The 23812-nt window shown below is 61.0% G+C and overlaps 1 protein-coding gene across 5 annotated transcripts in view; it reads right to left on the bottom strand.

Moving 5' to 3' along the window:
• The window catches only part of ZNF385C (zinc finger protein 385C), a 76247-nt gene that overhangs the window by 38558 nt on the left and 13877 nt on the right, over window positions 1-23812 (bottom strand). For 3 of the 5 annotated variants that reach the window (XM_074849292.1, XM_074849291.1, XM_074849293.1), the window contains exon 2: window positions 12384-12632. In XM_074849292.1, coding sequence (XP_074705393.1) covers window positions 12384-12632 — 249 coding nt within the window. Of the gene's footprint in view, window positions 1-3261; window positions 3347-12383; window positions 12633-18700; window positions 18892-23812 lie in introns of those variants that run through there. The other 2 variants (XM_074849294.1, XM_074849295.1) reach the window with 2 other exon arrangements.

Consider the following 23812-nt stretch of genomic DNA (forward strand, 5'->3'; position numbering starts at 1 on the left):
CCCGGGGGGGACGCATCCGCCACGGCCAGGAGCCCCTGCAGTGGGGGGGCTGGGGTTTAACTTCAATTTTCCCCACGAAGGGCAGGTCTGGTCTCATCGTGTTGTGAAGAACCAGGATAACAGCCAAAGCCTCGGCTTTTCCTCTCTGTGCTGCTTTAATCTTCCCCGTTTCAGGAGCAGAGAACAATATTGCCCTTTCATTAATCCCAGCTCCTGCGCGAAGTCTCAGCTTTAAACCGCGATGGAAACTACCCCATTAAGGGCCTTTTTGTTGCAGGGCAAAGCATTAAAACATTATTTTCCCCTCATTTTAGTAAGGATCCGCCTCAAAAAGCAGCTTAAAAGTGCTTGAATGTGTACACTCACCATTCTCACTCTTTACCAAGGTAACTGCTGCCTGGGTGTCACTGTGGAGGACGGTCACCGTGTCCCCAGGTCTGGGGGGGCTCCTCCACCCATTGTCACCCCCCGAGGGGACGGGGCTCTGGCGTGCCCCAGGGTGCCCGCGAGGAGCCCCAAGGACGAGCAACCACTTGAATGCGGGAACCGCCGCGGGCAGGGCGGCAGGACGAGAGCCGGGGCCGCGCTCGCGGTAATTATCTTTCACAGGGAGATGTCTAATTACAAAGGCATCCAGGACAGGTCTGCAAATAGGGTGGAGAAACTGGATGACCTAAAAATATTTAATTATCAGGAAAAGGGATGGGAATTACACCTGTAAATAGTTTCAGAGAGAGAGTGTAATATTTTCCATCTAATTTAGGAGGGCCCTTCTGGAAGAAGCAGGGCAGAGGATGTCACCTGCCACCACACTTCAGCGCACGAAGAAACCCCTCGCACAGCGCCGAGCCCTGGGCACGCATGCACGGGCCACAAACCCGGGGCTTTGTCTGAAATCCCGAGCTCGCCCAGCGCTCCCGGGAAGGACGCCCGGAGCCCACCCCAGCACGAAGGTGCCCAGGGCTGCCAGCGCGGAGCCCACCCGGCACCTGACCTCTGACAATCGGCATCAAGAGCAGCACAACGGCTTGCAAATCTGTGGAAGGGGTTTTGTGACATGAGGGGTACGAGCTGGGAGCGGCTCTGGAGCCACGTGGACAACCCCCCCCCCCACCTTCCAGAAGCCCCCATTGGCTCCTGGGGCCTCGACCCCCGCAGCTGGGCACTGTGTTCGCCAGCACGTCCGCTGCTGCCCCCCCTTTGCTGGGTCTCCAGCCCCAGACCCCCAGCTCCGGCCACGCAGCAGCCGTCACGGCCCAGTGTCATTGTCCCCTTCCCGTGGCTGGGGGCAGCCCCCCACGGCACCTGGGGCAGCTGCCTTCCTCCTCCCTCCTCATCCTCGTGCAGATTCCCGGGGGGGTCGCAGCGCTCCTGAGCCCCCATATCGGCTCAGCTGGAGGTTGGCATGGCAACCAGCTACCCAAAATCTTCATGATGCTTAATTAGCCGGGGGGTGATGCTGCTGGGTCTGGTCTTGGCCATGAGGTCCCTGCTCAGCTCCGTGCCCCTCGGGGGGTCCCGGGGACCTGCCGCTGCCCGGGACCGCGTCCGGCGGCACCGAGGGACGGGCACAGGCCACGGCGCAGACGCTCCCGCTGGCACGGCAACAGCGAAATAGATGAAACTATTACTCATAAATCCACGGCTGTAGAAAATATCAAAGGTGAACCGGAGCAGCATTGTGTGCGAGTTTGCAACAAGCAGCAACAACTCGGAGGCAAGAAGAGGGAAGGAAACCTAATTGAAGGCGACTGTGCAACGCCCGCAGCGAAACGCCGTCCTGCTCCAGCGGACGCCAACCGCCTCCCTGCGCTAAGAGCGGAGCCCCGGGGCCGCCGCAGGGGAAGGTCCTTGTGCTGGTGGGAAACACGGAGGCGCAGGGGCACCCCCCGGCACCCCCCGGCACACACGGGCAGGTCCCCGCCGCGGGGCAGAGCGGTGCCCAGCCAGGAGCATCGCAGACCCCCCGGGCCGGAGCGGCACTGCCCGGCCTTGCACAGCCGAAGCGCGGGTGCAGCCGGGTCAGGCTGAGGGACCGAGCACCCCCACCGCGGCTCAGCCCCCGGCTCCTCGCTCCCCTCCCGGGCACAGACCCACCCTCCGCCGCTCGGGCTGTCTCATGTGGCTGGAATCCAGTTTTCTCCCTCCGCCCAACCGTGCCACAACACCATGGGGTTATAAAAAGGAGAGATCACTCTGGGAAAGACGGCATAAAGCATGACCAGGGAAGATCATCTCTTCATAGAAAATTTTATATTGCTTACGACTTACTGTCTGCGAACATAAAACAGTTTAACCAGCCGACCCTAAATCACAGTGACAGCTTTACACTACCCACAAACCTCTGCTCGCCCTCATCCAGCTCAGTCCTACCTACCTCCCCTCCCCGTTTTCCTTCTTTTTTTTAAACACTTGCTCCCCCCCTTTCCCCCGGGAGAGCAGCACACGCGTGTGCACACACATGCAGAGAAGCAGCCGAGCCCGAGGCACAGTGAGAGGGGCCCAGGGCTGGAGGCTGGGAGGGACGAGCTGCATTCCCGGCCTCGCTGTCCATCGAGACCCCCAACAAGTCACTTGCCCATCGCTGTCACCCCACACCGGCCCCCCCAGCCCGTTCAGCCCCAGGATGGTGCCTCGGTCCAGGGTGGCCCTGCAGCCTGATGTGACTTGGTTATTGGCACCTCTAATCCCTGGTGACAGCAGCCAGCGTGGGAGTGGGATGCCGTGGGATGCAGTGGGATGCAGTGGGATGCCGTGGGATGCGGTGGGATGCAGTAGGATGCAGTGGGATGCCGTGGGATGCTGTGGGATGCAGTAGGATGCAGTGGGATGCAGTGGGATGCCGTGGGATGCCGTGGGATGCCGTGGGATGCAGTAGGATGCAGTGGGATGCAGTGGGATGCCGTGGGATGTGGTGGGATGCAGTGGGATGCCGTGGGATGCGGTGGGATGCAGTAGGATGCAGTGGGATGCAGTGGGATGCGGTGGGATGCAGTAGGATGCGGTGGGATGCAGTGGGATGCCGTGGGATGCAGTGGGATGCAGTGGGATGCCGTGGGATGCCGTGGGATGCAGTGGGATGCAGTGGGATGCAGTGGGATGCGGTGGGATGCAGTAGGATGCAGTGGGACACTTCACTTTGCCTCCCTCCCATGCCAGAGCAGGACAGCAGCCGCCCCCATCCTGTGGTCACGTCCCCTGGGACCACCGAGGTCCCGTGTCCTCCCCTCTCCCTGGGGACACTGAGGGAGCAAAACGTACCTTTGTGCCGGGGCGCCGGCGGGCAGAGCGAGGCACGCTCATGGTTTGCTGCCGCTTTTACCATTTTTTCCCCAGTTAAAATAAATCCCAGGCTTTCCTCTTCCAAATCTGCTGAGCTGATGCTACATGGGAAACTGAAATATTCCATGGCTGCATGTTCCCCGTTGCTCTTAATCCACTTCTAATTAAGATCACGTGTGACGCATGCCTGAGCTAAGTGGCCATAAAATGCTATTGTTGCAACTTAATAGCAAACCAAATGGAAGAAAATTACAGCAAAATCCAAGATTAAGGATAACTGGCTCACAAAATACAGTGCTTAAAAATAACATCAGGCAATTTCCTCCTGATTTTGGGAAAAATCGTCACCGCCAGCAGCATCCTCTGTGCACGCACAGCTCGGCCTCTGCCGCCCCGGCTCTGGGGACGAGGCCCCTCGGCAGCGCCGGGCGCGGGGGCCGGTGTGGGCCCGGCTCTGCCATCCCGCCGCCACAGCCCCGCCGCGACCCCACGGCCACAGCTCAGCCCCCACGCACGGTCCCACCGGGACCAAACCAACCCCCCTGGGAAGGTTCAGAGCCCCCGGGCAGCCCGAGCTCTGATTTAAGCCGATGGTTTCCCAAAGCCCAGCCCTGAGCCCAGCCCAGCCCTGGTACCAGCGGCTCCGGCAGCCGGACACGCGGGAACGCGGCGCTGGCCACTGCGTCTCCCCAGGACTCAAAGCACTAAACCCCTTTGTCCCAGCAGCCAGAAACGGTCGCGGCCTTTTGATGGGGCTGATTTTACGAGAAAGGTGGCGGGGGGGAAGCAGCACTAAAAATTTGGCCCGTTATCAGGGGAGGAACGGGCTGCGCGGCCGAGCACAGGACCGGGGGTCTGCATCCAGGCTCTCCGCTCCCCCGCGGCCGGACGCGGCCGGTGCCCTCCCCCCGAGCAGCACCTTGTGAAGGTCAGACCCATTTCACACTCGGGAGACAAACTGGGGGCGGGCGCGGGGCCAAAAGCCGGTGTCCAATATGTGTGTGCAGCCGGCAGTGGCTGCCCAGGTCTCCCTTTCAAAATGACCCCGTCTCTTCCGCCACCCGTTCACCCCGCCGGTGTTTGCACCCTCCCCACCCTCTGCCATGACACCCCTCGCCCTCTCAGACACGGGTCCAGCTCCCGTGAGACCCCCCCGTGTCCCCTCACTGCTCTGGGAAACCGCAGCTTGCTCCGCTGCCCCCCCAAACACCCCCGTGGTCGCTGACCCCCATGGCCCAGGCACCAGCCTGCCGGCCCACCTGAAGATTATACTTGATATATATTATCTTAGTTGCTTTTCTTCTCATTTGGTCTCTATTTTATTTTTTTTAAGGCAAATCCCTCCCACGGATGCAGCTGGAGCATCCACCCCAGCCCCTGAGACCCCACCGCAGCGGGCTCCGACCTCCTCCGAGCATCACACAGCAGCCTGTGCCGGGCTGCGCTTGCACAAGCGAAACCCAGCAGCTTCTCTTCGTCATTTTTTGGCTGAGAGTTTAAATTTTAAGGATCTTTTTAGAATAATGTATCAGGGAAAAAAATCCCCGAAGCCCCTGGCCAGAAATCGGGGTGCAGAGCAGAGGGGCAGTGCCCTGATGGGCATCAAGAAAACCCTTCTAGCAAGTTAACAGCTAATCAATTTATTTTTTATTTGAAGTTACCGACTCAATAAAATCAGAGATTAATTATGATACAGTTATTAATCCACGATAAAATGAATAGCTGGGCTGTTCAGAGGGAGAGCAAGTTAATGGGGTATTTTCAGAGGATTTAAAAAGGGAGCTGTTTTCTCCAGATGAATGGGCTGGCACGAGGCTAACGTGCCACGGGGAGGGTTCGGGCTCCCACGGTGCCTCTCGCATGGAGCCCACAGGCCTTTTTCTCCACGCAAAATGGCTTTTTTGGTACACCAAAACCATTTAGTGGAACAGAGATTTTTCTGCCAGATCCTGCTGACGGGGTGAATCTCTCCCCTTCTCTCCCCTTGGCAGCTGGGCTGGGGCCGGGCGGCTGCTCCCCCCAGCTCTGCACAGCACCTGACCCCCCCGGGAGCCTCGGGGACCTCCCCCACCCCGACGGGGAGGGGAGAAGCCTGAGAAGGAAAATGTCCAATTACACAACTGCACTTCTTCAAACAACACCTTCAAACGGCATCTTTAAGATGTGAAAAAAACATTAGATTTCCCCCACTGAGATTCCAGGTTATTCAAATCTGATCTGAAAAGCTATTTTTAATCATCTTTGCTCGCAGCAGAAGGGAGCAGCCGAGGCCAACAGAGCAGGAGGACTCCGTATGCTTGTCCTTCGCTGAATTTACAGCAGCTTAAAATACGAACCCCGCTACCGTCTGGCCACGAGGTCATCGATCGGCACATGGGGAGATGCAGCGTCTGGCGCAGCGGAACATTAAAAACCCTTTAACACAAGGGAGGGCGCGGATCTGCTGTGGTGGAGCCCGGGAGACCCTCACGCGCTGCATCAACGTCCCCAGCTCCCGGCTGGGGTCGAGTGGGAGCATTCCCCCGCCAGCCCCCGTGAGACCCGCGCCTGCCCTTCCCCACTGCCCTTACCACACACCTGCTGCTCCTTTACGTTCCCAGCGGCTCTTTTCCCCATATCTATAACTGATCCCGTCAGCCGACCTCACGCCCAGGGGCCCGCTCGGCCGTGCCAGGCGAGGCAGCGCCGCGAACGCGGCTCCCGGGGCAGCTGGACCCGCTGCTTTCCCTGCCGAATTTCTCCAAAAACTCCCAAAAGCAGGAGAGCAGCAAACCCCTGCAGGAGTTAAGGAGAAAGCCAGAAAAGCCGACTCTCCCCCCGTGGCATCACCGGTGCAGGTCCCTGCAGGCTGCCGAGGCTGGTCACGGGTTGGGGCTCCCAGTGAGGGCCGCACGGCCGGAGGAGCCGGGCACCTTCCCACCGCCCCTGCCCCGGCTTCGAGGACGTCCTGGCCCCAGCCAAGCTGGCGATGTGGTCGTTGTACCCCAATTAGTCCCCAATTAGACCCTAATCCTGCATGTTTGCATATTGTTTAAATCAACACATTGGCTTTTATTCCAGAGAAAGCGCCACTAAGCATCGCCCTGTTTATTAAAGACAATTAAAGGATTCTGTGCGCAACATGAAATTGAAAAAAAACTAGATTGGCACGTGTTTTCTTGGTAATGAACAGCTGAAGAGCTCGGACAGCAGAGAGCAGCAGGGGGAAGGCAGGAGGAAACACTGGCTGGGGCCGACCTCCGCGATGGCGAGTGCCAGAGCACACGGAGCGGGACCACGGAGCCACCAGCCTGTTCCCGGCCAGACCCCCAGCTCCCCTCCCTCCGCTGCTCCCCACGCCAGGGCGCTGCTTTCCCTGGCGATGCTCGGGGTGGTTTTCAGGACTCGTTTATCATCAGGGTTATCCCAGCCCAGAACACGAGCATGGACCTGCCCTGCTCAGCACAACCGGCTGTGGGGACCCTCCATTTGTTGGCTGGGAACAGCTCGCCCAGGCCAGTGACGGGCCGGGGGACGCCCGGGGACACCAGGCTCTGCTCGGCAGCGCAGCACCCCGGGACCCTTCTGGGCTCTCGCGCGGTTTCACACCAGAGCCCATCGCTTTCATCTGGATAAACCAGCCTTCGCACACCGCGGCCCCGGGTCTGCACCGTGGGCTGTGACGGAGGAGCCATTCGAGGGGAGCAGCTTCCCCCCAGCACCCAGAACCAGCCCTGCCTGCTGCCACCACCGGGGGGTTCGGCTGGCGCCCCCCGTGCAGCACAGGATATCTCCCCCCGGCAGCCGCCAGCCCCTCCCCGGCTCCCAGAGCAGCACAGGCTCCCACGGGGTCCCCACGTCCCCTCTCGGGGGCCCACCCCCTCTGCTGCAGACCCAGCGATGCTGAAGCTGTCACACCGATTTCCCTGCTCATCTCAAACCTTTCTGCTCTGCAGACGCACCCAGACAGACATTTCAGCAGCTAATTGGGGAAACCGGAATCTTCCCCTTTGCAAGGAGCCGTTCTTTGCGTGCAGTGCCGCTGTGGGGACGGACAGCAGCGGGCAGCCCCAGAGAGGGTTTGGGTACGTGACCCCACGGGGACACGTGGGGCGACCTGGGTTGGCACCGGGGCACGGTTGGCTCCGTGTGTTCTGGCCCAACCGGGCCTCAGCGCTGGCTTTGGGGGAGGTGCCCGGCAGCCCCCAGGGCTGTGGGCTCGGGGCTCGCACAGACGACGCCTGGACAGGGTGCCCGTGCCACCGCCCCCAGCACCCCCCGCCCCCGGGCAAGGGGGGTGAGAGCCGCTGTCAGCTCGGATCTGCCCGGGAAGCCGGGAGACTCCTGCTCCGCAGGCGAGCGTGTCCCCGCCGCGGCTCAGCGAGATGCGAGCTGACAGGGCCCGGGGACACCGGCTCTGTGTCAGCGGAGCTGCTCTTTACATCCCGTGACTTTTTGGGGACACTGGTGGAAGAGCCTTTTTTGGGAGCAGTGGACAGCGAGGGGGTAGATTCCTGAAATGCTCCAGCTCAGCCCATCCTGTGATGGGCAGCTCCTGAGATCATCCAGGAATAAAAAGGGCAGGCGGCAACCCCTGGTCCCCTGCCCTCACCCAGCAGCTCACACTGGCCCAAAAGCCACACCAGAGCTGTGTCTGCAGCCACCGCTCCCCATTTTGGGGTAGCACAGCTCTTTCTGCTCATTCGGCACCAGAACAGGGGGTCTGGCTCCTGGCTGCCAGAGCACAATGGCACCAAGAGCAAACCGAGCTCACTTGGGCACCCTTGAAAATCACAGGCAGTAATTAAATCACTCTTGACCCAGTTGGATTTGAACTGGCATCTGCGACATGAAAACGTCTTTCATCTGTGGACATCCTGTATCTAATTGCTGCCTGCGCTGCAGTTCAACACGAGACAACAGAAATCTATGATTTGCCTTGCAAGAAAATGCCTAATGAACAATAATTTGTTTTTAAGTTGGGGGTCTTTCTGGCATAGAGCTAATAAATTGTAATGATACTGATTATCACATCTGCTTGCCAGCTAAGCTCCTCCGCAGCTTTGCTCCACGAAATGCAGGCGACTACAGCCTTTGCAGAAATAACTGATGAGAGAAGCCAGAGGGGAGAAGCTCGAGCAGCGTCTGTGAAAGCCGCCTTTGATGTAGCTGTAGATGTCAGTGTGAGACAGAGATTCCAGCTCAGAGGAATATCCCGTCTTTGTCTAACTCAATTATTTCATTTAAGCCATTGTCTTTAAAAACACCCCCTCCCCTCCCGAGGCTCCCCCCGTGCCGACACGTTATCAGAGGCGCGTGAGCCTGCCCTCTCCGGGGTTGTGCCGGGCTGAGCCCATCGCCGGAGCGGGCAGCGGGGCCGGGAGCTGCCCGAGAAGGGGCGACTGCTCCCATGCCCGCAGGCAGGTGCGTTTCCTCAGCACCCAAAGGTGCTGGTTTGGCCGATGAAGGGCTCCAAGAGGAGTGTGATGGGGCCCAAGCAACCACCACCTCTGCCCAGCCCTGCCTGCACCTTCCTGCCCGCACGGCGGCCCAGGCAGGAGCACAGACCCGGAGTTCGTCCAGCGCTTGTCCTCAGCTCAGCTGGGCAAGGCAGGAGGGGCTGAGCCCCGCTTATTGGCAGCGGTGGGCGGGGGGTTTGGGGGGAATCAGCCCCTCTCCCTGCACAGGTGAGGCTGGGTGACCCCGAGCACCCACAGCGCCAGCGTGGAGAGGACACGGGCGTCACGACAGCCTGTTCCCAGCCCTAATCTGTGCTTCGCAGCCACACGCCCCCCCCCCCCGTGCTCACGCCGCGTTGTCCATGACAAAGCTGGCAAGGACATTTTTAACCAAAAGCGTAGGGGGAAGGTCAGCCCCGGATGAGCGGAGCAGGCTGCGGCGGGAGCAGCGTCCTGCATGGGCACCGCTTCCCCGGCGCCGCGGGGGGGGCAGCGGGACGGGGCCGGGGGGAGCAGATGCCGTCTGCAATTTCCCAGCATAAGCAAATCGCAGCCCTGCGCCAGCAGAAGCCGACTTCACCTCGGGGCCAGAGCAAAGCGCGAGGCTGCGACTGTGCTGGAGGTCAGGGCCGACGCAGGAGTACACGGCGCGTTCTTGCACGCTCCGAGATTCTTTGGCTCGGTAGGAAACGCGTCCCTGGAGAGTCTCCCGTCGAGCCACAGCCGGGTCCAGGGGGAGAATCTGGAAACTACAGGCGGGAATTTATGAGCCCTGATCCCATTAAAATAGCAGGCAATATTTCCATCTGTCAGTAAACGATGATGAACAGAGCAGCTCCTTTGCATATCCCAGGCCTTGCTCAGACAAAACCAGCACAGGAAGGGCAGGATTTGGCACAGAGACAGCCATTGCCACGTTAGGAATTTATGGATATAAATCCAGCCGGCCGGGTCTCCAGCGAGAGCAGGAGCAGGTACTTATACAGACCCATCCCCAGGGGTCTGCCAAGGCCAGGCCAGCTCAGCCAGGGCCCTGGCACCGACCGCAGCGCCCGGCTGCCCACCCTCTCGGTTTGCTGGGGACCAGCATCCTCCCGAGCCGGCTGCGAGCCGGGTCCCATCAGCACTTTGAGGACACTCGGTGCTCAGCAGGATGCAAAGTGCTGGCAGGCAGCACAGGTCCAGGATTGCATCCAGGATCCCCCCACGCAGATGGGCCACCCCTGAGCACGGCCACCCCGGGACCCGGGGAGCATCGTGCGTGTGTGGGACACGCTGCCGTGACCTCCCGTCCCGCTGACCGGGGCTGGGGGGGGCAGACAGGACAGGTTTTACCATCCTGCAACCTGCTACTGCTTTGCTGTTTGCAAAAGCTTTGCGGGTTTGTTTGCCAATCCCTCAGATGTTATTAAACAAACATTCCCTGACCGAACTGGGCCTGGACTCCAAGCCCTTTGCTCCGCAGCAGAGTCCCTGCAGGGCAGCAGCTGGGGCGCAGGGTGCCCGGGAGCGGGGGGCCGGCACTGAACACGCCGCTTTACAGGATTCCAGCTTATTCCTGCCCTTTCCCCAGCCCCGCAACTTCTCCTCACCCTCACACCAGATAAAAGCATCAATTAGCTACAAAGTGCTTTGGAGACCTCAGCTCATTAATCCAACTCGTTAATTGGTCTGTACGGAAAGGAGGGCAGGTGCCAGGTCAGTCACCCAGCGCGGCTCGAAGGGGGCTGCACCCAGACAGCCAGCACAGCCAGCGCCACCCCCCCGCCCGCAGCGGGGTCCCGGGGAAGCCCCAGCCCCAGCCCCGGCCAGGTGCTGCCCTGGGCAGAGGCGTCCGCACCAGCCCCGGGAAGGACAAATTCCCTTGGTCTGCTGCTTAATGCCAGGTAAACCCCCAGAGCCGCAAGGCTCAGGCAGAGCTGGGCAGTCGGTGCTGTAGGGTGACATTTGCTGTTTCCCTGCTTTGATGCAGGAGAAAATCTGCAGCAGTCAGCGGCACGGGCCCAGGGCGGGCAAATGCCAACAGATGGCACAGAGGGCAGGCGAGTCCCTGCCCTCACACGAGCTCCTGCCTGGCGGCACAGCATCCCTGCCGGGAACCAGCACCCCTGCCGGGAACCAGCACCCCTGCCATGGCTGATGGGCGAGGGGCTGGAATCACCCACCCACCCACGCAGCCGCCAGGGACAAGCACCAGCCCTTCTCGTGTGCTCAGAAAGAGCCCCCAGAGAGGGGCTGAGAGGGCACTGCTGTCACCAGGGTGGCATTTTGGAAAAAAACAGGCAGGAAGCCATAGGTTGGGTTAGTTGGGCTCGGCGTGACGGGGATCACCTCATTGCTCTTCAGCAGAGGCTTTGTGCAGCCACCAGCAGACGTGCTCCATCCCGAGCGGCAGCTGGCAGCTCGTTAACATGCGGCTGCACCTCCTGGAGCCGCTGACAACATCGAGTGGACGTCGGGCCTGCCTGGAGGGATGACGCTGGACTGCGCTCCTGCCAGCCCTAACACAGCGGAGGTGTTTTATAAGAATTAGGGAATTAACAGCAGCTCCACTGCCAAAAAGAGAAGCTGTCCCCAGCTCACAGCAACCTCGGAGCGCTACGCCCCAGCATCGCATCGCAGGGGCGACCAGCAAGTGGAACAGGAGCACGTCCCCCCCCGGGAGCTCGGGTACAGGTGCTCGGGGACATCACAAAAGACGCTTCTGCTGCAATGCCCAAGGTCCCATCGCTGAGCCCAGCACCTAAACACTCGGCGAAACAAACCTGTGGACCTTAAAACATCCTGTCAAGGGCAAGCACGGAGCTGCCGTGGCTGCCACTTCTGCTAAGTGGCTTTTATGATAAGCATCGGTCTCTAAATGGAAAACAAAACCTGCCCTTGTTGCAGTGCTGGTGCTTCCTGTCTCACTGGAACAGATCGAGGCCGTTAGACACAGCGACCCGACGCCTCTGCTTGTCCGGGTCCGTGTGCGGCCCATCAAGGGCCGGTGTCGCAGCAGACGATACGGCAGCGCTGACAGGCACGAGGGACGCGGGGCAGGGACCCCCCCGGGGCACACACCCCATGGGACCCCTCCCCGGGCAGCCTCTCCTGGGACTGTGGGGAAGAAGCAAGATCCCCCACCACAGACCAGCACAACGGGAGAGTTTGCCAAGGACGTTACGAGTCACAGGGCCAGTGGGATCCAGGGGGGGTTAACAGGGGTTGCCAGCGCAGAGCACCCCACCAGAAAAATGGAGGTGAAGTTTCAGAAGATTGGAGTTTCCAACAAAACCTCCAACCACATTTGAAATTACGGTTTGCATGTTTTGAGCTTTTGAGCAGTCCATCCTTAACTCTCAGCACCAAAATCGAAGCAGCATTTTGAGACAAGGGCAGCCAAACTCGGTAGTCACAGGATGTGCGCGGCAGGAGGGATGTGGTCAAGATGGCCCCTGGAAGCAGGTAGCCAGTAACCCAGAACCACCAGCCACCCCCCTCGCATGCGCTCGTCCCAGCCGCACGAGTCAGCTACGGAAAACCAGGCAGATGCTCACGAAGACACAAGTGACGGACGCCGAGGACACGGCAGAGCGTTCCCGAACATCCCACGGGTCCGGCGCGCCGAGCCCGGAGCAGGGGCAGCCTTTGGGCCCCCTGGGCCTGAGGGACGGGTCCTACCTTGGCCTGGCGGCATCTTCCCCTTGTTGAGCTGCTTGAGGCGCTTCTGGTGGGACTTGCCGTTGTAGTGGATCTGCGCCTGCGCGGCCGAGTTCAGCTGGATGTTGCAGACCTCGCAGAGCGTGAACGACTGGTGCTTCTTCTCCCGCTTCATGCGCTGCTCGGGCTGGCCGGGCGGGCTGCTGGCCGCCTCCACCAGCCGCACCCCGCTCTCGGGGCTCTGGGATGGGCTCAGGGGTCGCTTCATGCCTGTGGGAGGAAGGACAGACCCGCCGTGAGGACGGAGGGACGGGAACGGGGGGGCAGGTGAGGCAGGAGAGCCCAGCACAGGTCCCGCGGCTGCGGGGTGCCCGGGCTGCCGGGATCGGGGGTGGCTCCCCGAGCGAGAGCAGCAGCGGGTGCAGCTCTGCAGGGAGTTGCTTTAGGCAAGAGGAGCAGCAGCATTCCTGGGAGGCTGGTGCTGCAGCAGGGAATAACCCACTTCCAAGCTTCTAGCACCAGACAACTCTCCTCGTGCCAGCGAAAGTCTCTCTGTTGGCTCCCGGGCAGCACCGTTGGCTGGCCCGGGGCGGAGCTGGGATGGCAACGAGCTCTGCAGGCAAGAAACTCAACTGGAAGGGCTTGGGTGCTGCTCGGGGGTCCTGAGCCCATCCCCACCGCAGCGGGGGGAGGACGGGCACCCGCCCCTCAAGCGCCGGCTCGCCCACGTTGAGGATGCCCGTCCTGAACGCGGGGCTCGGCGGGAGCAGCTGGGACGGCAGCTCGAGCCCCCGACCCGCGCAGGGACAGCACCGGGAGGAGCGGCCCACCGAGGGCTCGGGGTCACCCAGGGACGGCCCTCCCGCGGCCTTCGCCTCCGCACTGCCCGACCCCGGACCGGGAGCTGGGGGGGCATCCAGAGCCCCGGAGAGGCGCGAAGGTCACCCGAGCCCTGCGATCCGGTTACCACCCTGGAGCTGGCAGCTGCCGGTTACAAATACACACAGGCACGCTGCGCCCAGACACCCCGGGGGGCCGAGAGCGGGGGACCAGGGTGTCTGGGGGTGCGCTGCAGCGATGCCCCCGCCACCCTCGGGAAGGGCCGCGCAGCCCCTGCTCGGGGGTTCCTCTCTGCACTCCTGGGGCGCTGGGGACCAGCCCAGGGACTCTGGGTTCTGCCGCCGTCCCGGCCGGACACGGCGCAGCAGCATCTTGGAGACCCTCGCCCTCAGCCCGGGGGGCCCCGGGCATCCCCACCGACACGGCCGGTGTTTCCCCGTCCCGCACCCACCGCCGGCTCCGTCCCCCCCTGCCCGCGTTTGCTGCTGGAGGCACCGGCCGAGCTGCCGCCGGCTCCCCTCGGGGACGAGGCATTTCTCCCCAGAGTCACCCCATTGAGCATGAGCACCCCAAAAAGCGCCCCCGGTTCCCTGAACCCCGGGCAGCCCCGGGAGCCGCGTGGGTGGGTTCGGGGGGTGCTGCGCACCCACCCAGCACCCACGCGGCGGGGGCAGCGCCCGCAGCCCCACAAATAAAGCGGGGGGTGGGGGGGGGCGGTGCAGCCCCAGCCACGGCCCCGCGGTGGCGCAGACGCTCCGCGCCGGTCCCCGCGGCAAAGTGGGGGGGGGGGGGGGGGGGCGAGGGAGGGGTGCGGGGGGAGCAGATCTGCGGGACAGGGGGGCAGCGGGGACCCCCCCGCCGCGATGCGTGGGTGCGCTACACCTCCCCCCCCATCACCCATGTGGCGAATGCCCCCGGCCTCAGCGGGTTTTGGCATTTTCCCGGCGCCAGACCCATCTCGCTCCCTCCAGCTCCCGGAGGTGACCAGAAGCGATATTTTATCTCCTCTAATAGTGATATTTAGCAGAAAGTAACGGACGGTTTTTCCACGAGTTGTTAATGAAATCGAAGGCAAAAGCCGGGACCAGCGGGGATGGGGGGGGCCCCGTCTGCCCCCCCCGACCCTGCAAGCGGAGCCAGCGCGGTGTCACCCCAGGGGACCTCACGGCCCCGCGCCCACCGCAGCGCTCGCCCCCATCTCTGGCAGGATTTAAGGGCATTTCTGCTCGGGGGGGGTGTCTGCACGCGGGGATGGAGCGGGACCTGCGCAGTCAGCGGTGCGTCAGGCGGCTGGGACCAACCACCCGCCGTCCCTTCCAGCCTGACTTGCTCCCCGACTAGCCCAAAATGTTGGCAATGAGATCCTTAAACTCCTGCTCCACCGGTCAAAATACTAAACAGCGTAACTAAAAGAAGCTTTGCATTAAAAAAGAGGTAAATCTACTTTTTGGGAGAAGGATTTAGGAGCCTGAAGTTCGCACGCAGCCCTCTGGTACCTGGTAACTCTGGACTCTCTCTGGAGACCTCAGGAATTTTCCTGAAGCTCCAGCTTCACCTTTCAATCAAAATGAAAGAAAACACACAGTCCCTGTGCTTGAGATAAGTGAAAAAAGCATGGCCTAGCCCTGACAAACCCAAAACCCCCCTAAATTCTATTTATAAAAAAATAGCTGATGTTTTTCAAACGAAACCTCGCGGACTTGGCGCACTCGGGGCCGACACAGCGGCGGGACGGAGCCGCCCCGGGAGCGAAGGCTGCCGCATCGTTTGTGGTCATTCCCCAAAACTCGCCGTGATCGATGCCTGATGGCCCCGCGGCGCCCCGGGGAGAGGGCCTTTACCAGAATAACCATTAGCGGAGCCGCCGGAAAGCAGATCTGGGAGCCGATCAGCACCGGGAATGTGAAACGGGGCCCCGGGGACGCAGCGGGACAGGCAGAGCACTGGTGGGGACGCGCCAGCGGAGGCAGGTCCCTGGGTGCCCTTGGCATCCTCCCCCTCCCCGGGTATTTTTAATGCGATTACATCTCCGGACACAGAGCTAAAATCGGAACATTATGTGGACAAAGTATCCCAAAAGTCCCCCTTGTCTTAAAAAAAGGAACTGCTGCTGCTTTGATTAGACGGCGGCTCCCTGTCCCCGCTCTCGCTGCGGTGTTTAAAGGGTCTGTCCTACCTGCACCCCGCTTGCCTCATTCACTTCATTTCTGCTGCCCCTGTTCTGCTTCGCAGGTGCCAGGACCATAAATTTGGAAATCTGTGGCTGGGACACGTTGCTGCGGGTGTGAGGGCCCGCGGCTCCCTGACTGACGGCTACTTTGGGGCAGACTTTGCCTTTTCAGCAAAGCACTGATGACCTTTTGGGGGAGGGCTGTTACCCCCTTTCACAGGAGGGAAACTGAGGTACAATGAGGGTTAAGTGACACCCCCCACACCCCCACGGTGACTCAGGGGCTCTGAGCCAAGCCCAGCACCAAGCCCAGGGTCACCACGTCCCAGCTCCGCCGCCCCAGCCCACCCGGGGCCGATGGGGGGGCCAGGAGCAACCCCGTCTTTCGGGTGGTCTTGCCAAGGGCGCGGGGCTCCGCTGGGATGGGGGGGCTGAGCTGCCACCCCCCCACCTCTGCCCAGATTTCACCTGGCTGATCGGCACCAGCGACACCTCCCCAGACCCGCGTTGCCCCCCTGCTGTCTGCACTTTGCTGCCCTTTGCTCGGAGCCACCGAGGTTTGTGCCGGCGAAAAGCTCCCTGACAGATGTCCAAATCTCTCTGAAATAAAAGAAGGTCAGAGCGGCTTGGGTGTCACCGCAGCGGCGAGCGCTGCGTCAGAGCCCCCGTCCTCCCACGGCACGGCGTCTCCAGGACACGCTGACCCCCATCCCGTCCCCAAGGTCCTCAGCCCCCGTCCCCAAGCCCTGGCCACCCACAGACACACCCAGCCCCAGCCCAGGGCTGCAGCACTCGCATCCTCGAGTCCAGGGGAGATTTTCCCCTCGAGTCCTCGCTGCTTTTATTGTTTGCGATCGCTTGGAATAACAAACTGACTCTGGGATTGCCATCGCCTCGTCCCCTGTCCCTCCCAGCCCCCAGCCGGGTCTCCGTGGCCGCGCAGCGCAGCAGGCTGTCGGGCAGGCGGCTCTGCACGCTTAGTTCATAATTTTAAGGTCAGTTTTATACTCTTGTACAGTAGCCCATAACCTCAGGTCTCTCCCTCTCTTTCTTTTTTTTAATAACACCATAAACATGTTGCAAAAGGCTGTAAAGTGCTGACAAATGTTAGAGAGAATTTAAAATCCAGGCATTAAATATCTGAAATAAGGAACAGTGGTTTATAGAGGGTACAGGACAGCCCAGCTCACGTCTGTTCCAGAGAGCATCCGTGCGGGTGGAAGGGAAGCAGCGGAGCGAGGCTCTGCTGGGCGAGGACACACTGCTCCAGCTGCTCCAGGACCTTTGCAGCGGCCGCTCCGTTCCCCAGCTGCTCCAGTGCAGCCCCCACGGACCACCCGGCCCCACCAGCAGCGATTTGTTCCCCCAGGAGCCAGACCAGATGCATTTGCACCGGGGGCCCGGGCAGCAGGACGCTGTCCCAGCGCTGGCACTGGCCCCAGGGACGCCGCATCCCTGGGTGCCGGGGTAACGGCTCAGCTGATGCCGCAGCCCAAATTAATTTCAGCCCCTGGAAGACCCTGACTGGTCGCCCGAGCAGCGGGCCCTGGCCTTGCCCCGACCTTGGCGCGCGCACAGCAGCCAGATCCCATTTCCCGAGAGCCCGGCGCCTCCGGGATCCCTTTGCGGGAGCCAGGCTGGCCCGGCCCTGGGGTCCCCTCGCAGGGGACATCCCCAGGGCTGCTCTGGTCACCAGCTGAGCCTTAGCAGCAGCCCCACGCTGGGAACAGCCTTTCCTTCAGCTCTTAAACACAAACCACACTCTTCAGACACCGTAACTGCCCGCGCAGGCTGCGGGCACTGGAGCCGACGCAGCATCCCTCGCCTCGGTGAGCCCCGGGGCTGCACAGGCCGAAGGAACAGCGCCCTGAGCCACAGTTGGCCACCTTCTGCTGGGTGACTTTGCCGGGAGCTCGCGGGCGACAGCAGCCCCTGACACCGGCGGGGAGGAGCGAGGGGGATTAGCGGAGGCGATGCCAGCAGACATCTGCAGCCTGCTGACACATTTACGCACCCTCAGCCTGCAGACGAGGAGCTGGAGCTCAGGGCACGTGGCAGAGGTCTTGCAGCTGCCCACCCTCCACGCCGGGGCCCCCCAAATCTCCAAATAGCTGCTTTTTAGCAGGGCTGGCACCTTGAAAAGCAACTGCTGGGCATGATCTAGGTCACTGGCACGGTAGGGTTCTGGCCAAGCTACAAAATCCTGATGAAGAAGCAGGTTCGATGCATGTTGGGTCCTTTGCCTCTGATCCTCCAGACAACCCGAGGACAGACCCAGCGGGGCTGTCCCGGGGCGCGGGGAGCGCAGTTAAACGCAGCCCAGCCAGAGGTTTCCGTGCTGATGCAGCCTGAGTGTCTGCCTGGGGTCACTCTCCCGGTGCCACCCTGGCAGGGACCCCCGGGTTCCCTCCTGCCATCGGCACCAACTTGTGTCCCACTGGTCTTTTACTGGGCCTGAACACAACGGACCCAAACACGAGGGGCCAGAACCTCCGCCCAAGTAAAACTGCCTTCGACAGGGAGCTGAAGTGGCATCAAAATTGCTGATCTGAAGATCTGTCCCACTCAGCAATGTGGAGTCAGGGAAACCACCACCTTAACCTAAAGTTCGGGTGAACTTGCTAAGAGAGCACGAAATCTAAAAAAATAAAATCCGGTTTTAGTTCACGATTCCGTAACACTGAATCCACTTTCCTTATCTCTGGCTGAGTGCATGTAATAGTAAATAAAAGCAATGGAAATATAAGAATTAGTATGAAAGTCGCCACCAACAGCTGTCACAAAACTCATTTAAACCCCTCGAGCAATGACCTTATTTGCAGTGGCCCTGTTTGCATTTGCAGGATGCCCAGGAAAGCCAGAAAATGCCACAAACCCTCACCCGAGTGCGACGCAAATCACAGCATCTCATTGCTGGCTCAGTTTGCGCTTTTCTACTGAAATTTGCTGTCAGAGCTGACAGCGCGTCCCCGTTAAAATTGGCTTGAATGTGCAAATCAGCCAAGTTATCCCGTGCTTGGGGGGGTAAATCTCAGCAGAGGGGCAGTTCGAGTCTCGGAGCAGCTCTGTGATTTTGTCGCTGCCACAGGCAGAGGCCAGCCAGGTATTTGCCCCGGGGACCCCGGCTGCCTCCACCCTCCCGAGCCCCCGGGGAGCCCCAGACCCCCCCGGGGCGCAGAGGACCCCGACTGGGGGGCGGCAGCCACACCGTCCTGCCGTCACACAGACCCCTCGTCGCTGCCGCCGGCGAGTTCCAGCCCACCCACCCCTCTGGGTTCGGGGCACAGGGAGGCTGCGGAGGCAGCGCCTGGTGCCCCCAGACTCTTACCTGGGCGCCGGCAAAGGGGACGCTGAGCCCTCCCCGTGGCAGCCGCCGAGCTCCTGCCCGTGTGCCGCGGCCGCCGGGCACCGCAGACACCCCTACGCCCGGAGAGTTTCCGACACTTGACTCATATTTCAAGAAGCGCTTCAAAAGCGTTTCGATCGCCACTAAATCAGCCCTCAGCAGCAGCCTCCGACGAGAGCCGGGCTGAGGAGGAGCTGGGTGCCTGCAGCTCAGCGAGTTTCCAAAAAGCCCCGAGCGTCACGCGGGGGAGCGGGTGCCAGCTGGCAGAGGCTGCACCGAGGAGCCACCTCGAGCCAGGCGCTGGCGAAGGCACCCGACATCGGCTCGGTGGGGGTCGGGGGGACGGGGCAGCTTCCCAGGCTGCCTCCAAGGTCGGACCCAGAAAACTCCCCGTGCGGCTTCACAAAGAGGCACCTGCACTGGTAGAGGGATGCGAAGGCGACTGGCCTCTGCCCCCCGGGACAGAGGGGGCCTGGGAGACCTGCTACGGCACCCGGAGATGCTCCGATGTCCCAGGCTGAGGGCTAAGCAGGTGCAGGCAGACCACAGATTTCAGAGGCCCCCGGCCATGCCCGCCTCACCTTCAGCCTTTCATAAGACAGTGTCAAAACAGCCCCCTTCTGCCCCCCCCCCCAGCCCAACATATGCTCTGCTAACGCCAGAGCAAGGCGTGTTTTAGGATCAGTCCATAAACCACCCGTTGTCAGGGCGAGGATTAGTGTGAGCCAGCCCTCCCGGCACGCTCAGGGCTGCAGGCTGGCTCCCGGCACAGGGACCAGGGTGTGCAGGGGGCTCAGAGCATCCTCAGCCCTCAGGTCTGAGCCCTGCCAACGCCCAGGCTGGCTCTTACCCTCGGATGCTGCCCAGGGCCCCCCTCAGCCCTGCTCCCACACTCTGAAGGGCAGCAGGACATCCTGCAGCGCCCCGGGGAACGCAGAGGGCATCACACGGGCACACTGGTGCTGCCGTGTCCTCTCGTTTGCACATCAGAGATCATTAACACCGCAGGGCTGCGTGTCCCCTGAATCAGCAGATCTCAGCCCTGCTCCCGAGCAGCGAGGACAGCGCAGACCCGAGCTGAAGGAGATGCCACGGAGGGGACAACGCTGCATTTCTGCGGCGGCGCAGAGAACGTGGCTGTGTGCCCCGGGAGCCAAAACCTGGGACGCGCCTCTCAGCTCCCACCCCAGGGTCCCACAACCCCTCAGCTTCTAACGCCGCGTCGGTAACAAGTTGATTAATCACCTTTGGCGGGGACCAAACGGGCAGAGGGGCGGTAATGAGAGAGGGAAGGTGGTGCTGGCCAGGCAGCCAGGGTGCACGGGCTGTGGCTTTTTTAGAGTGATAAATGAGGTGGGGCTGGGGCTGGCCAGTGTGCCATCCGGGGCACGTGCCACAGCTGGGTGCCAGTGGGTGAGGGTGGGCCGGGTGGCCTCCCCACAGCCCCCAGCAGTGACCCACCCGCTCTTGCACCAGAGGGGAAGAAAGCAAAGCAAACGCAGGCAGGGAGCCTGACATCTCGTCCCCGGGGGTTCTGCTGTAAATGTGAGCGCAGCGTAAGGGAGCGGCGGGAGAGGAGAGACTGAGGCCGAGCAACGCCTGGCGCCGGCCTTGCGAGATCACAAAACCCTTCAGGTTTCCTGTGATCGGCACAAAGATTAGGGCAGAGCCACCCACCACAAACCTGGGTGCAGTCCCCCAGCACCGAGCCCTCTCTCCCGCACCACTAAGACCTCGTGTGGTGCTAAAACACAAGGAGGGTGCGGAGGCCGCAGGGTGCGGGTGGGCAGAGCCCCGGGGCTGAGCTGGCATCACCCCGGGCAGGGAGGAGGTGGTGAGGTGGGATCTGAGGCGTCACGGCAGGAGAGGGATAAGCCAGGCGGCTTAGCCGAGCTGTGGGGAGAAAGCGGGGCTGTCACCCCGTCACACCGTTCATCACGGGGCGGCTGCCAGCCGAGCGCGGCCCAGCCCACGGCATCTGGCAGATGAGGGCTCTGGCTGCTCCCCCACCTCCGTGCCGCTCGCCTCTTAAAATAAACCCGAGGAGCAAACCGTGGGGCAAGTCTTGGCCGAGCTGCTCCGAGCTGCCTCTTCCTAGTCGCTACAAACAGGGTGGTTTTTTTCAAATCCCCCTGAAATCGAATCCAGACACGCCTTGTGAGATGGCAGCGTCCCCTCTGGGCACGGGGCTGGCTCCCCTCAGCCCCGCGGAGCCCCGACCCTCGTGACGACTCGCACAGACCCCTAAACCCCGAGGTGACGCTGCCCATGGCGCGGCTCGGCGGGTGCCGGAGCTCCCCGAAGGCCCCGTCCCTCCTGTGCTGCTCGAGGTAACCCCTGCCCTGCCCCCGGCCCTCACCCCTCTCCTCACTGAACTTGCTGCAACTATTTTCTCTCGGAAAATAAACCCCAGAGACACGCGTTGTGCCGCAGGGAGGGGTCCGAGCCCTGGCAGCGCCTCGTGCCCCTCTCGCCGCTCGCTGAAGCTGCCGCTGCAAGTTCCCGGAGGAGATGATTTACCACACGTGCCGGACTCAGAACGAGATTATCGCGTTAAACGTTAAAGCCCCAATTCAGAGAGCGCCGGCCAGTGCTGCTCCCTCTGCGGAGCCAAATTTCCTTACAGCTGGGCCCGTGCTGGAGCTACGCAAGGCGAGAAAGCAAAGCCCGGAGGCCTCGCCAGGCACGCGCTGCTCAAAGCTTTTGTTCCCAAAGCCCCTTTCCCCGGGGCCAGCATCCCGGCCAGCCCCCCCGGGCAGGATGTGACCCCCCGTGCCCACCAGCCCCCGGCTCTGCCCGCCCGGCCCACGCAGGCGCCGTGCCCGAGGCAGCTCTGCCATGGCCACACAGCACGGCCCGAACCCCGGCACCGGGCAAGGGGCTGCCAGCTCCCGGCGAGCACCGGCAGCACGGAGCCCCCAGCATCCCCCCAGCATCGCGGTGGCAGCCGCGTTCCCCTGCTACATGTCCCCCGGGAGGGCAGAGCGGGGGACACCCACCACCACAGCTGTCAGCAACGAGTCGGGGTCCCAGCACGGCGAAGGTGGGCAGGGTCTGCCCTCCCGGCTCCCCCCACTCCCACAGCTGGGTCAGGAACTGGGTGGAAACTGGCTTTTAAGCATGTTTCCAGCATGGATAGCTGCTGGCTAACGCAGGAGACCTCCACTTTAACCTGGAGCTCTTGCAGGCTACTGTATTACAGCCTAAATTAAATATTTCATAGTGCTAAGCAAGTGACATTTGAAATCCAGACATTGCAGGGGTATCAAATACAGATATTTGCAACGAGATCTGTTTAAATCCATGTAGTGCTTTGGATCCATCCATCAAAACAAGCCCAGTGCTTTATTAAAATAAAAGTTATCAAACACCTGACTTCCCAGAGGAGGCTCTGGAGCCCACGAGGTGCAGCTCAGTGGTTCAGGGGGGGGAGTAAATAAGCTGAACCCTGCTGACCCATGAGCCCACTATTAGAGTGTAGCTTTGAAAGCTATTTTCATTAAAAACTTAAGACTGGCAAGAGACTGTGCGTTACTTCTGCCTTCTGAACCTTCCACAACCGTATGTTGCATGTAGTTTAACCACCAAGATTGAAACACCCGTGTCCCCACAGAGACTCTCCCTACATCTCAGGATCACGCTCAGAAGAGCTTAAACTCAAGCCAGAGCTGCACCAAACACCGCCAAAGCCAAAGCCAAAGCCAAAGCCAAAAGCAATCCCCTCCCAGGCCAGGACCCCCAGACAAGCCGGGGCAGCAGGACCTACCAGCGCATCACAGGGGTCCAGGCTGGCAGAGGATGCCCGGGGTGCAGAGCAGCGGTGCAGAGCAGAACCCCCACCTGATCCCCAACCCCCCCAGGCTGCATCCCTCCCCTTCTTACACCCCTCCCAAACTCAGCCCAGCTGGGCCGGCCCTGGCCCGGGATAACCCACCACCCCCAGCTGCTGGCGGAGCTTCACCGCAGCAGAGAGAAGGAAAAACCCCGGCTCCTGGCCAGAAATGGAACCTGTTTTCAAACAGATCTCTCAAATGTGTGTTACAGGAATTGCCATGAGGTTGTTTGCTCTGACAAATGCCTGATTTACTTCCCCAGTTAAGTAATACAGTCGCTGCATAAAAACACACCCTAAAAATGAAGGTTTGTCAAAATACAGCAAAACTACTTTCATTAACTTCCCTAAAAAAGTGCTTGGAAAGATCCAGGCTGGAGAGGGGTTTTCTGCATCAGGCGCAGCAGATGTGGCACAGAGTCCCGGCAGCAGGATCGGGTTGATGGTGAACGTGTGTTCAAGGCCAAATTTGGGAAAGATCCGCTCAGCAGCGACAGTTCAGTCCCACCAGCTCCAGTGGGAGCGAAAGGCTCCCCGAGGGCTTTGTCAGGGGCCTGCCCAGGGCCTGCCCCGACCGCTGTGGAGGGAAGGAGCCGGGAGAGAAACCCCGACCCCGCCGGTAACGCGGCCAAGGGGCCGCCCCCCCGCCCCACCCTGGCACGATCTGCCCCAGATCCGCAGCTCTTGTCATGGCGCTGAAGTTCCCAAACCTCCCGACTGCCGGGAAGAGCTTGATAATGTGTCTCCAGCTGAAAGGCAGATGACAAGTAAAAAGAACCTGGAATTTATTGTTTTCTTAGAATTTAGAGTGGGAGGAAGGAAAATGGGACGACCCATGATTTTTTAATGCCTGCAGTTGGCAGTTCCATATTTAATGTGACAGCATCCCTTTAAGAGAAATATGTTCATACACAGGAAAGAAAATAAATTGGCAAAGCAATTTGCTTTCAAGCCAGCCTGACAATTCCCCACACAAACACTCTACTGCAGCCTTAGCTGAGCTGCAGTGGCCGGCGCTCCGTGCTGGGCAGTGTATAATCTAAGAGTTTAAGGATGCTTCACTGGCTGACAAGCCCATCTGCTAATACTGGAAGCGGTAATTTATCCCAGAGATGGTACAGAGAAAGAGTGGAAGAAATAATTCATTGTGTGTGAGACGACGAGGAGACGTGTTGTCATGTTCTCACGCTGACAACCCCACAATACAAACAGAGCTGCTTGTTACAGAGCCTGAACCCGGCACGATCAAAAGGGTTTCTTCA

Source organism: Strix aluco, chromosome 24 (assembly GCF_031877795.1).
Source record: "Strix aluco isolate bStrAlu1 chromosome 24, bStrAlu1.hap1, whole genome shotgun sequence".
In the NCBI taxonomy this organism is placed as follows: domain Eukaryota; kingdom Metazoa; phylum Chordata; class Aves; order Strigiformes; family Strigidae; genus Strix; species Strix aluco.